General features: G+C 44.1%; 1 protein-coding gene across 1 annotated transcript in view; it reads right to left on the bottom strand.

Moving 5' to 3' along the window:
* Nucleotides 1–12,613, bottom strand: part of LOC117521318 (partitioning defective 3 homolog) — a 497,351-nt gene that overhangs the window by 142,845 nt on the left and 341,893 nt on the right. Inside the window, exon 20 of the mRNA XM_034182632.1 lies at nt 515–745. Coding sequence (XP_034038523.1) covers nt 515–745 — 231 coding nt within the window. The remainder of the gene's footprint in view (nt 1–514; nt 746–12,613) is intronic.

The following is a 12,613-nucleotide window of genomic DNA, read 5'->3' as shown; positions in this document are numbered from 1 at the left end:
CAAAGCTGAAATATTTTAGAGACGTTGATCCTCACTAATGAATGAATGTCTGACGGCAGCTTAACGCACGGGTGCCACGCTCACTGACGTGATGCTGTTGTTGCCGCGTGAGTCCTCTGTCTTACATTCACAGAGCGGTGCGCCTGACAGCGTCTCATGCAGGAACATCCTGAGTCAGCGCTACACGCCACCTCAGGCCCGGTTAGAACAAGCCTGCAGACATCAAGCGTTAGTCACAGTGATGTCACTCCCATGCTTAAGTACGGATGCCAAACCAGGATGCATCAGTTTGAACAGCCACGCGTATGATGCATTACCGCTGTGGTGTTAAGTCACAAAGCCATGGTGCAACTCAAAGGAGAATTTCTCATTTCACGCATGTTCCAGGATGTGCCTTGCTGAAGAACATGGACAGGTTCTGCGGTTGTTGATCGATGAGATGCGTCATCAGTTTGAGACCTGTGAAAGGGAACGTGACGGCCTCAGAAGGCCCACTGAATCTGGGATATCTTACATGTTTCCATGCCCTCGTCGTTGTCTTCTGTGGCGGCCGGGCGGTCGTAGGATTTGTCGATAGCTGCCCTGAAGCTCTCGTTACAGCCTCGCCCTCTGATGATACGGGGGCGGGGTCTATGGAAGGGCAAATCCCCATTGAGTGTAACCTCGGCAACTGCAGTCTGGAGACTTTCAAGAGAGCTGGACTTCTTCAATCCGAGCGATGGGCCTACATCCCGTGTGGAGGAACCTAGGAAGATGGAAACGTCATAAAATCAAACTGGATAGATGACAGCAAATCTATTAAACCTGTCCAAGTTCAATATCGTACATTAATAATATCCAGCTTCATGGTCGAGTAGAACAGAGACGAATTTTCACACAAGAAAATATCAGATCTCAGATCTCAGCTCAAGTCTCCTGTGTGGCTTCTGACAAACTACAATGTAAGTTTCATGAAAAATTCTTCTTTATTCCGATCTGAAAAACTGCTGATGCAACAGGCAGAAGTTGGACTATGCACACTTTCCTCCATCACAGATGCCTATAACTCCCTCTGGGCTGCCATAGGTGTCTAAGTGGCTTCCCTTGCTTGTCTACTTCTTGCATGACCACTCAAGCATAGCCTACTGTACAAAGATTTAACACAGAGGTACCAGAATTACAATGAGAGCAAATGTGGAATGGTTTTGATTTTGATGTCACTGTAATTCCGTTATCATAGAATTGCTCTACCAGTTACAGGGCACCATTCTACGACAATCGCCCACGATCCAAAAAAGTGTAACAACAGGATGAAACAGCTTAATCCCCACCATACAGCAGCTGCAGGCTTGCCTCATAACAGGCTGGCTGATAAAGTGCAGACCTGGCAACTTGCCCAGGGTCAGAGGCAACGAGGTGGCTTATAAAATGCAGACCTGGCAACGTGCACAGGGTCACCATTAAAGCCTCGGCACCACTAAAGACGGCACTGAATGAAAGAAGGGAGGAGCACCCTCGGCCAGACATGACTGAGCTGTTCAACTCTGAACAAAAACCTGCAACAAACGCTGCTTGGGCTTCAAATTTTTATCACAACAGAACACGATCAAACAGGTTTCAAGCTGTAGTCACCATGAATACCCCATTTAAAGAAGTTTGAATATGACTCAACTTTTTAAAACCATGCTCCACAGGGCACCGTTCTATCACGTTTGCCCATGATCCAAAAATAGTCCAAAAACGGGATAGCGCGGCTTACTCCGGATTGCCTGATAAGAGGCTGGCTAATAAAGTGCAAACCTGGCACCCGCTCAAAACGGAAGATAAAGCTGTGCCCGGCTGCGTTCTCAGCCAGAACAGCAACAACTGCTGTTGTTGCTTCAAATTTTTACTCTGATGGAGCACAATCAAACAGGTTTGAAGCTGTACTCACTGGGACTGCCCCATTTGAAGATGATTGAAGATGACTAAAGCTGTTAAGACTATGAACACACGGAAGAGGCCGTGTAATGACGCCGATTTGGCGAATTGGGATGAAATTTTTGAACAGCTCGACAATTTCAGCCAAATTTCAAATCTGGATGATGGCCGTAACTATTGCATGTAACAGGTTTGTTCAAGATTGACAAAAGATGGATCAAGAAGTTACTGTGAAGCGTCAAAACACGGATTGAATTGCTATTTGGGATTAAATGAGAAGGAACGGCGCTCTGTGGAACAGCCCTATTACACAGCTTCATGGTGGAGTGGCACAGAGGACTTAAACACACGAAAGCAGATCAAACGTTCCTTCTACTAGAAAACCATGTTCCTACGGCAAGGAGTTCCTGACCGTGCAGCCTCGTTCAGCGGCAAGAAATGTTATGTTAAAACGGAGATAACTATGACCAAAACACCAGAAAAGAGGTGCCGGAGCTAAAATAGGTTGGCCACTTGAGAGTTAAAGAAGCATCATGTGGACGATAACTGCGGAATGTTCCCCTAATGATTGATCAGGCATTAACAGAGACTGATCACAAACTGGAGTCCATTTACTGAGACTCTTCTCCTCAGTGACCAAAACATTGTACAAAACATAGGCACAACATTTGTCTCTATGTTTGACCAGTCTCGGCTGTGCTTTGTTTTCTTTGTTGTTTTGTTGTTGATAGTTTGGCCACAGCAGATGGCCGCCCCACTGAGTTAAATCTGCTTGAGGTTTCTTCCTGTAATCACAAATACCTGAGGGAGTATTTCCAGACCACTGTTGGAAAAATGCTTGCTCAGGGGGTGGGTAAGGTTCGACCTAACTCACGTCTGATTTATGCTGAGATCTGCTCTGTAAGTAAACGTTTTCAGGAGGGTCATGTTGAAGTCTGGACACACGGGTCAGAATGATGCCGTTCAGACTCAAACCCTCGGTGTAAACATAATGACTAACAGGAGTCATTTTCAGAAACAAGTTCTTATTAACAAACTGGTTTGTGAATCTATTATATATATATATATATATTATATATATATAAAAACACACAGAATTTCACCACTCTAACAAGTACAACCCCCCAACACACAAACACTGGGTTTGTTTCACAAAAGCAACTTAATGAGCTCCAGTAAGGAGGCAACATTTCTGCAACTGCCGACCGATTATTCAAAAACGAATGAACCAATTTCCACAAAACTCACCACAAACTGCTTCCATTAAATTCTGGAGCAGACACAGATAAGAGGAGGGAGACGCCAGGTTTAAAAGTTTGTTTTAAGATTACGAGACGGCACATTCTGTGACTAAAGCGATGAGAGAGGACCAACCTGACCTGCAGGACGTTGGAGTTAATCACTTATTGTAACTCGACTCAAACAACACGAGGATCACATCTACAAGGAACATATATACCAGCTTATTACAATCTCAACGACAGAAGACGATAAAAGACGACACGTTGCAAGAAGGGTGACATATCAGTGACAACGTAACATGATTCAACAGGATGAAAACATGACGTGAATTCTGCAAACATTTTAGTGGAGAAATTCTTCCATGCACTGAACTTCTTCGTAGCTCGACCGCCATCAATCCTCATTGTTTAATATTTCATTATTCGGATGCCGGCAGCTGATACAAACCGCAGCACCGAGCCTGTCCTTCGACGCCAAACGTAGACCTCATTACTTCAGTACGCTCGGCTCTGCCTCTGACATTCTGAAATATGTGAGTTTCACCCACACATATTTCAGAATTTTTAGCTCCTTATTCAGCATCAAGGCCGCTCAGAAATATCTCACAAGTCCCACGATCCAGATTTAAACAGCTTTTTAAGGTAGCTGCACCAACGTTTTTGGAGCAAAGCGACTAACAATCAGAGGCTGATGCCAGGAGCGGCTGCACACGGGGAGCAATTTGAGTTTAAGTGCCTGGCTCAAAGACGCTTTGGCACTAAAACTGCTTTTTACTCCCACGCTGCTGTGTGTCTGAGTCGCTTGTGGCCAATACAAAGACTAAAGATCATCAAACAATGTGAAGGATTTTTGACACACTGATGAGAAACCCCTCCCCCCCCCCACAACAGCGCGGTGTCTCCGCTGCACAGTGCGCTTTAACTGCTACTTCTTATGCACGTTCTGGTACTGTGCGTAGTATCACCCTCCAGTGGAAAACTAGGAAGGTGAGCAGATGTACAACTAGAGGGAGCAAAATTCCCAGCAGATCTGCAGATTTTCTAGTTTGCGTTAGTCTAGTGCCATGCCAAATGTGATGTCATAAAAGCATGGGCATTTGAGATGATGTCACAAAAACCACCGCTACAGCTGGGCTGATTGAAATTCCTTTAGAATTTTAAATTCCTGAATGTTTTCAGTTTACACTTCACTTTTGTATCCAATCATCCTTGTATTTCTTGAAGTCATAAACAGCTAATAAACAAACTGTCATTTTGATACCCGCTACATGAACTTCATCATTATCTTCATAATTACTAATTCACAACCAGAAATCCAGACGATCAATAAGTAACACTAAGTATGATCTGGGATTCATGAAGGGGTTTCTGCTGTTTTCTGCCACAGAAGTACGGCCAAGTTTCTGATCATTTCCATCAGGAATGCTGAGATGGGCTCCCGCCTGGAAAACTGGGTCCACTCACACAAACCATCAGAACCCAGAACTGAGTCACTTGTTTTCCATTCAGCTGCTCCCGTTTTGTGTACGAGGTCGCCACAGCGGATACAACCAGATCCACATTGATATTTGGCACAGGTTTTACGCCGGATGCCCTTCCTGACGCAACTCCAGTGTTACCTGGAGAAACACACACAGCCGCTGGTGTTCCAAAGAGGTCTCCCATCCAAGTACTAACCAGGTCCCGCAATGTTTAGCTTCCGAGATCTGACGGGATCAGACTGACACAGAGCAGAATGGCTGCTTGACTTTAATAAGGAGTCCGTCCTCAGAGGGACGATAATCAGCTCCAACAGGAACATGCCGCGCTCAAACCTGGACTCCGTTTGTTTCACCAAACACGAACCCGTGCACTGTATGTGCGCGCACGTGTGTCTGCAATGTCCTCCTGACTAAAAATTTAATTACACGATGTAACTCTGAATGAAAATAACCATCAGCAAAACAGGAGAAACATGACATTTTAATTAAACTAAGCCAATTGGCGCATCATGTCATTTTGCTCCCATATGGCGGCTTTCTCAGGCCGAAGGCGCCTACGGAAGAAAATAGACAGAAGAAGACGAGGTGTGGACAGCGTCCTAATGGGAGCATCATGATCTCCAGGAGGCTGAAAAATCACAAACGAGGGAGAAGTCTGAACGCTATGGAAGGAAACGAGGAAAGAGGGAGGAGGACAGAACGTTTAGAGGAAGAGAACTGAATGAACAAAATAGAAGCAAAAAGCAGGAAAAAACAACATTTTGAAGGTGGTGGATATTCTTCTGTGACCGGAAGGGGATGTGCTTTAGCCTTCTGTGGGGTGGGTGGGTGGGGCTGTGGTACGAAAATGATGCATGCGCAGATCCAAAAGGCGGACCGATTTTTAGGGGCGGACCATTCGGACATAGCTCAAGTAAGTCCCCATCCGGTCCAGTAAAGGTACCATGTGTTTATCTTATACAGTTCTTTACTTTTGTGGTATAAAAAAAAAACTGTTGAGAAGAAACTAGACGCAGAGTAAAAGAAAATAATGAAAAGGAAAGATTAATACAAAGAGACAAGCAGATTTTTTTTTCTTTTTTTTTTGGATTCCAAAAATATCAATTATGTTGAATCTCATGGCAGAGAATCCTGCAGATTAACTATTATTCCAAACATAATACAGTAATGCAGGGGTAGGCAACCTGTTCCAGAAAGAGCCATGAGGGTGCAGGTTTTCTTTGCAGCCACTGACTCCACCAGGTGATTTCACTGATTAACTGATTCCATCTGCTCAAAGTGATATTAATCAGTAAAATCACCTGGTGGAGTCAGTGGCTGCAAAGAAAACCTGCACCCTCATGGCTCTTTCTGGAACAGGTTGCCTACCCCTGCAGTAATGCATGAAACAAGAAATAGTAGAGAAGCTTGAATCTTCGACTGGACTGGGTTGCTTGACGCGAGGACGTTTCGCTTCAAATTGCAGAAGCTTCCCCAGCTAAAATTCTTGCTCTGGAAGTCTGACTTCTGTCTTGACTCTTTTGTGCTTGACAGAAGTCAGACCACCAGAGCAAGAATTTTAGCTGAGGAAGCTTCTGCGATTTGAAGCGAAACGTCCTCGCGTCAAGCAACCCAGTCCAGTCGAAGATTCAAGCTTCTCTACTATGGAAACCACCTGGACAACTGAGAGCCTACACAGAAACATGAAACAAGAAAAAAAAATATGCATAAAGTTAATGAAGTGAGACTTACTGAAATTAGAAGAATAAATTGGCAGCGCTTTAACATTAGGAGGAAAAAAAAATCTGGAAACAAGACAAATGAGACAAAAAGGTTTGGCTGAACTCTCTCTCTCTTTCTCTTAAGGGAGTGACAAAAAGGGGTATAGCGAGATAAAGACAAGGGCAGAAAATAGTCATGGGAAAGTGAATACAAGCCGAGCGAACAGGCTCGTGGGCTGGCAGTGTCCCATTTATTCTCATCAGCCTGTCCTGTCTCCTTAACGTCTCAGTGAGAGCCAGCTGATCGGCTTTTCATGCTACACACCCACTTTATTTAAAAGATTTGCCCGCCGTCATTCACAGCAGCCGCAGTGCAGCAGGAGCCAAAAAAAAAAAAAGATAATTTAATCTGTCTTGCACACGTGAAACATGTGATTTCTCTCTAAAGTTTGAAACTCTATTTCTTTGTGATGAATAACTAAAGAAATAACTGATCAAGACTAAAGGCCTTTTTATGCTTCTACTGCGTTGTAACTCCAAGATCACGCAAACTGCTGGGACTAAGTCATGAACGTTTCAAAGCTCTCCACCGGTCTTGGTGGGTGTTGCTATGTAATTTACCGCCAGAACAGTAGGGGGCGCAACATTTTTCATGAAAACTGGACAACTATCCCATGACATCTATGACCATGAAACTCCTTGACTATGAAAGTGGAAGAGTGAGACTGAGGAAGTTAGCGGTCTCCGTTGTCTTGATGCATCATTACAGTTTTTGGAAGGTGCGCGTCAGGCTCAGAGGGGGCTCACAATGACGCAGAGGGCTCTGCATGCCTATGTAGTTAGACATACAGAGTAGCATTAACTGGGATTAAGAACTGACCTTTAGTGACTTCCTACACTTACAGACATCTCAATCTTGAACAATGTCAACTGTGCAAGAGATTCACCATCTCATCGATGACATTCACGTTGCTAACAGTCCAGTATTGTCCTTCACTACTGGGGGTGTCTCTGTCCAACGTGTGGGATTGTTCTCTGTCAATAAAATCCTCAGTCACCCTGTCTCCGAGAGCTGCCTCGCATTTCGCTACAGCAGGACGACTGTATTTGGATCTTAAGTGGATGATGGATCACTGATAATTAGTGGATGAGACACATTCTAAAATTCTAAACCATGTAGGAAAAGTGACACCAGAGACCGGCAGAGCGGAAAACCTTCTTTCTTCAACATCTGGTCAAGTTTAATTCATGTAATTCAAACATTTCACCCCAACGCAAAGATGCTTGTTAAGAAAGCAGAACTTAATTATTTCAGGGTATTCAGCAAATAAAAATTCCAAGCATTTGTCGATCCTACATGAAACTGTCAGGTTTGTCAATATTTGTATATCTGCTATGATCATAAATCAGTCAGAGGGTCTGTATTTTACACTCGTTAACAACGGTGCCCCTCAGGGATGTGTTCTGGTTCTGAGACTAGTCAAAGCTACCATGGACTGGGTGTTGGGCAGGGTTGTGGAAACCAGCAGCTCTGTACTTTTGTTGGCATAGAAAGGTTTACGGATCGTGACTTTGAGGACGATGTTGTGATCTTTGCAGAATCTGTGGCTACTGTGATTGTAGCGCTTTGGAAGTGTCTGGACCAGTGACCTAAGACAGTGACAGAAGTCTTGTACGAGCTGGGTACCACTGGAATCATCTCTCCTCAAATGAACGGTTACTTTGGGAGAATAAGATGAAAAGTATCTCACACTGTGAGGGAATATCAGCTTTGATATTTTGGCTATGTGGCATGTTTCACAGGCACCTGAGTGTTGAGGACATCAGCGGCTGAAAAAGACCAAAGGACACGCCCACAGTTCACCTGGCTGGGGGAGGCAGATGGTCACTTTTGGAGGTGAGGATCGATGGTTGTGTGCCTGAGTAGTTGTCATACAAGAACCTAAGGCGGACGCAGAAACGAATGGTATCCAGAACATGACCCTAATCTATGAGGATGGTCGACCTCCTAATATATAGATCTTGGCCTAGCCACTAGACCATCGAGGTTAAAAGACTATCGACACCCTAGTATGTATATCTGGGCCTGGCCAATTGGCCGTCGGCCCAATAATCCGCATGATAATCAGTTGACCCCTCCTCCTTTTGCACTTTCTAAACCTCATCTCCCTCCATCTTTCTCTGCACGCCCTCATTCAACGTCTTTCTGTCCAAGCCACGGTCTCGCTACACAGTCAAAGTGACAGCAAAAATACACAAGACCTGACAGTGACGGATGGCTGAGTGTCAGCGTGGAGCTTTAACCAAGGACGGAGTCTGTTCCCTCCTCACACGCACACACAACAAACAATTAGTGCCGCCGCTGCCACACTGGAGGCGAAGAGGAGAAAATCAAATCTGCCGTCACCCGACTGCTTTCACAACCGCGTTCAGCAACGACCTCAAACTGCGAGGAGCTCGCGCTGCAACTCGGCACTCGGCAGACTGACAAATTTGTCTTGTCAAGAGTGAAATAGAACTACAAAGAGTAGGACACAAAAGTATAACTATATGGCAACAAAAAAACCCACTTCTCAAACACAGACTGCAAGCAAACGGCTGAATTTCTATTTGTCGATACAGTAAGTGTGTGTGATTTAATGTTGCTCTGCACCTTTGCACGGTAACGTGTGTCACGTCCTTTACAGACTGTGAATCGATCTGTTCTCAGAGGCCACCAACACAAGTTCCACTTCATTTATAGTTCTTGGCACAAAGAGAGAGAGAGCGAGAGAGCGAGCGAGAGAGAGAACCTAAATCTGCCTCACTGCTGCAGCTTCAAGTTTTCCCCAGAAAGTGTTTAATGTGTTGTCAAATAAAGAAAGAAGCTCAATCATACCTCAGAACACAAGAAGTAAATGAAGAAATGATGGATGTCCTGTGCCAGAGGGGTACACAGCCGTGCTCAGATGTTTACATACACACATGACAGGCATGAATGTCATGGTAGTTCTGAGCTTTGAACTGTTCTTTTGTCAGGGTGGAATGATTGTAGTTTGAATTTATTTTGGGTCATCTCTCATCCACATAGGGTCAATATTATACATACAGGCTCAAAGATATACATACATTCACTTTACGTGGTGCTGAAGGTTCTACAATGCCTTAATATGACAAGGCTAAGGTCTATTACCTCTTTGTTAGTTATCACGATTGACTACAACTAGTAGTTTATCTTTCCCAGCATAAAAAGGACGTGTCTGACAGCACTCACTAGACTGACCAATACTCAGAACAATGGGAAACTCCAAGGAACTCTGTGTAGATCTAACAGGGAGAACTGTAGCGTTACACAAATTGGGATGGTCTCTTGGAGCCTTTCTAAACTACTGCAGATTCTAAGATTATTGGTTCAAACAACTGCATGCAAGTACAAATTAGTCAGATGTGTCACCACTTTGCCAAGGTCTGGAAGAAGACCCAAACGGTCACCCTCAGATGAGAGGAAACTGGTTGGGAACCCAGGAACCAAAGGCTCAGGCTTGTCATGAACTGGAAACTGCTGGAACACCAGCATCACTGTTCACAGTGAAGTGGGTTTCACATCGTCATGGACTCAGAGGGTGCCGACCAAGAAAGAAGGCCCTGCTCCAAAATCAACACCTTCAAGCTAGATTGAAGTTCACAGCTGCCCACATGGACAAATCAAAAGCCTTCTGGAGAACAGTTTGACGGTCAGATGAGACTGAGATTGAGCTCTTTGGCAACAATGACAAGAGGTATGTTTGGAATAAAGGTGAGGCTTTCAAACCCAAGAACACTGTACTAACTGTCAAGCGTGGTGGTGGTAGCATCATGTTCTGGGGCTGTTTTTGTGTCAGTGGTACTGGTGCTTTGCACAAAGTGGATGGAATAATGAAGAAGGAGGACTACCTCCAAATTCTTCAACGTCACCTCAAATCAAGAGCTAGATGGCTGAAACTTTGACGGTTAGAACAACTGAGTGCTCTAACATGACAATCATCCCAAACACACGTTAAAACTGTGGGTTGACAAAGCAGGCCAACATTAAGCTTCCCAATGTCCCAACCTCAACCTTATTGAAGATTTGAGGACTACACTTAAAAGCCAAGTCCATGCCAGGAAACCAACCAATTTAAAAGAACTCCACCAATTCTGCCAAGAAGAGTGGCCAAATATCAGCCAGAATTATGCCAGAAGCTTGCTGATGGCTACCAAATGTATCCGGTGGAGGTGCAGCTTGCTAAGGGACATTTAACCAAATATTTGTGGGGGTGTATGTATATATTTGAGCTTGTATGTTTAATAATGACACTGTGCGGATTCAAAACTGTGCACCAATGTCTTGTTTTTTAGTCTTTAATTACGTTTGTTGTGTTCCACCATGACAAAAGAACAGTTCAAAGACATTAGTAAATGTCCAAAATTACCATGATACCCACGTCCATAATGAGTTCTGACCACAACTGAGTTTATCTGTTATCCAACTAATACATGAAACTCAAGTAGAATTTGAATTACTGAAAAACAAGCTTGAGGCAAAAGAATTAAAATGTTTTACTACAAAAAAAAAAATCTTTATTTTACTCAATCTTTTTGTGTCTTCAAATGTGACCTCTGACAAAAATCAGGAACACCCAAGTATTTTTAAGTATTCCGGGATTACTTGTTTTTAAATACCAAGAAAATATACCAACCAACCAAATGTAATAGATTTAGATTTGGTTGGTATTACATTTTGCAAAACAATGTAACTTGAGCTGGGTATCGATTCAAATTTAAAGAATTGATTCAATTCTAATTCTTAAGATTCAGAATCGAATATTTCGATTTGATCCGATCTGATATTGATTTGAGTTAGTGTTATTAAAATTGTTTTTTAATTGTTATCTAATTGTCTAGTTATGCAACATAATGCAAGTATTATATTGACATTTGTCAGCAAGTTAAAGAAGTATTGGTAGTTAATAATGACGGCTACAAGACTGATGACAACATGTCCAGGTCGTCAACCATTCGGAAGATTCAGACGGCCTTTGGTGACTTTTCAGTCGTGTGACTATCCGAGAAATTGTGGACAAGCTGGACATGTCAGGGCATGTTACAACATGTCCTGTGAGGCTTCATCACAGAGGCGCTGTTGCTGCGCCATCAGCTTCGTGCCGATGAATTTCGCCTCTTTTCATGGCCAAATCTTCTGTCACAGTGGAATGTGCCGAAAAAGTGCTGATGTCCACCTCTTCCGCAATTTCTTGGATAGTCACACGACGGTCCCACATCATCACAGCGTTCACTTTGGAAATGATCCGGTCATTTCAACGTGTTGATGCCGATCGGAGCGTGGCTCGCTTCGGCTCCTCTTTCCATGACAAAAACTCCTGTAACAGTGGAATGTGCCGTTCATTTCCAAACTGGACGCTGTGTTTTATCCGGGACGTCGTCTGACTAGCACAGGAATTGCGGAAGACGTAGACATCAGCACTTTTTCGGCACATTGAGACAGACGTGCGGAGGAATTCCGTGCGTCGCGGTGCAGCCGCATGGCGCAAAGCAACGCCATGATGAAGCCTCACAGGACATGTTCTGGCATGTCCAGGCTCATCCACAATTTCTCAGTTAGTCACACGACTGAAAACCCACCGACAGCTGTCTGAAAGCCATCTCAAAGCCGTCCTGTGAGACCAACACGGAGGTGGTTTTGTGCTGCACCATGAACGGCTCTGTGGCGCATCCCTCCGCTCCTCTTTCCATGAAAAAAACTCCTGTAATAGTGGAATGTGCCGAAAAAGTACTGATGTCCACGCCTCCTGCCATTTTTGTGTAAGTCAGACGACATCCCGGATCAACAAAGCCTTCACGCTGGAAATGATCTGGTTGATTCAGCCTGTTGATCGGCGCTCGGAGCGCGGCGCGCTCTCAGCAGCTGTGGGCGGTCTTTAAACCGGCTGGAGCACTCCTTAATCTGTGTAATCCCCATAATAACGTCCCTCAAAGCCATTTGAATTTTCCGAATGGTTACCACCTGGAGGTCTCTCACAGTTTCTGGAAAAAATTGATGCAGCAAAGCTCCAAATCGTTCAGACATTTTTTCGCAATAAAAATCCGACGAGAGGGGTGGACCAGTGCTCACACAAAGCCTGCTCACAGGCAAATGACGCAACCGACAGGCGTGAAAAAACACGCATGAGCACGAAGGTTCAAGCTTGTCTGATGCAATCACACGTATATACACACACACACATATATATATATATATATATATATATATATATATACACACACACGAGGTCTG

This window comes from Thalassophryne amazonica, chromosome 12 (genome assembly GCF_902500255.1).
Source record: "Thalassophryne amazonica chromosome 12, fThaAma1.1, whole genome shotgun sequence".
NCBI classification, from domain to species: Eukaryota; Metazoa; Chordata; class Actinopteri; order Batrachoidiformes; family Batrachoididae; genus Thalassophryne; species Thalassophryne amazonica.
The sequence above is the reverse complement of the archived record's forward strand: the minus strand, read 5'-3'. Positions and strand labels throughout refer to the sequence as shown.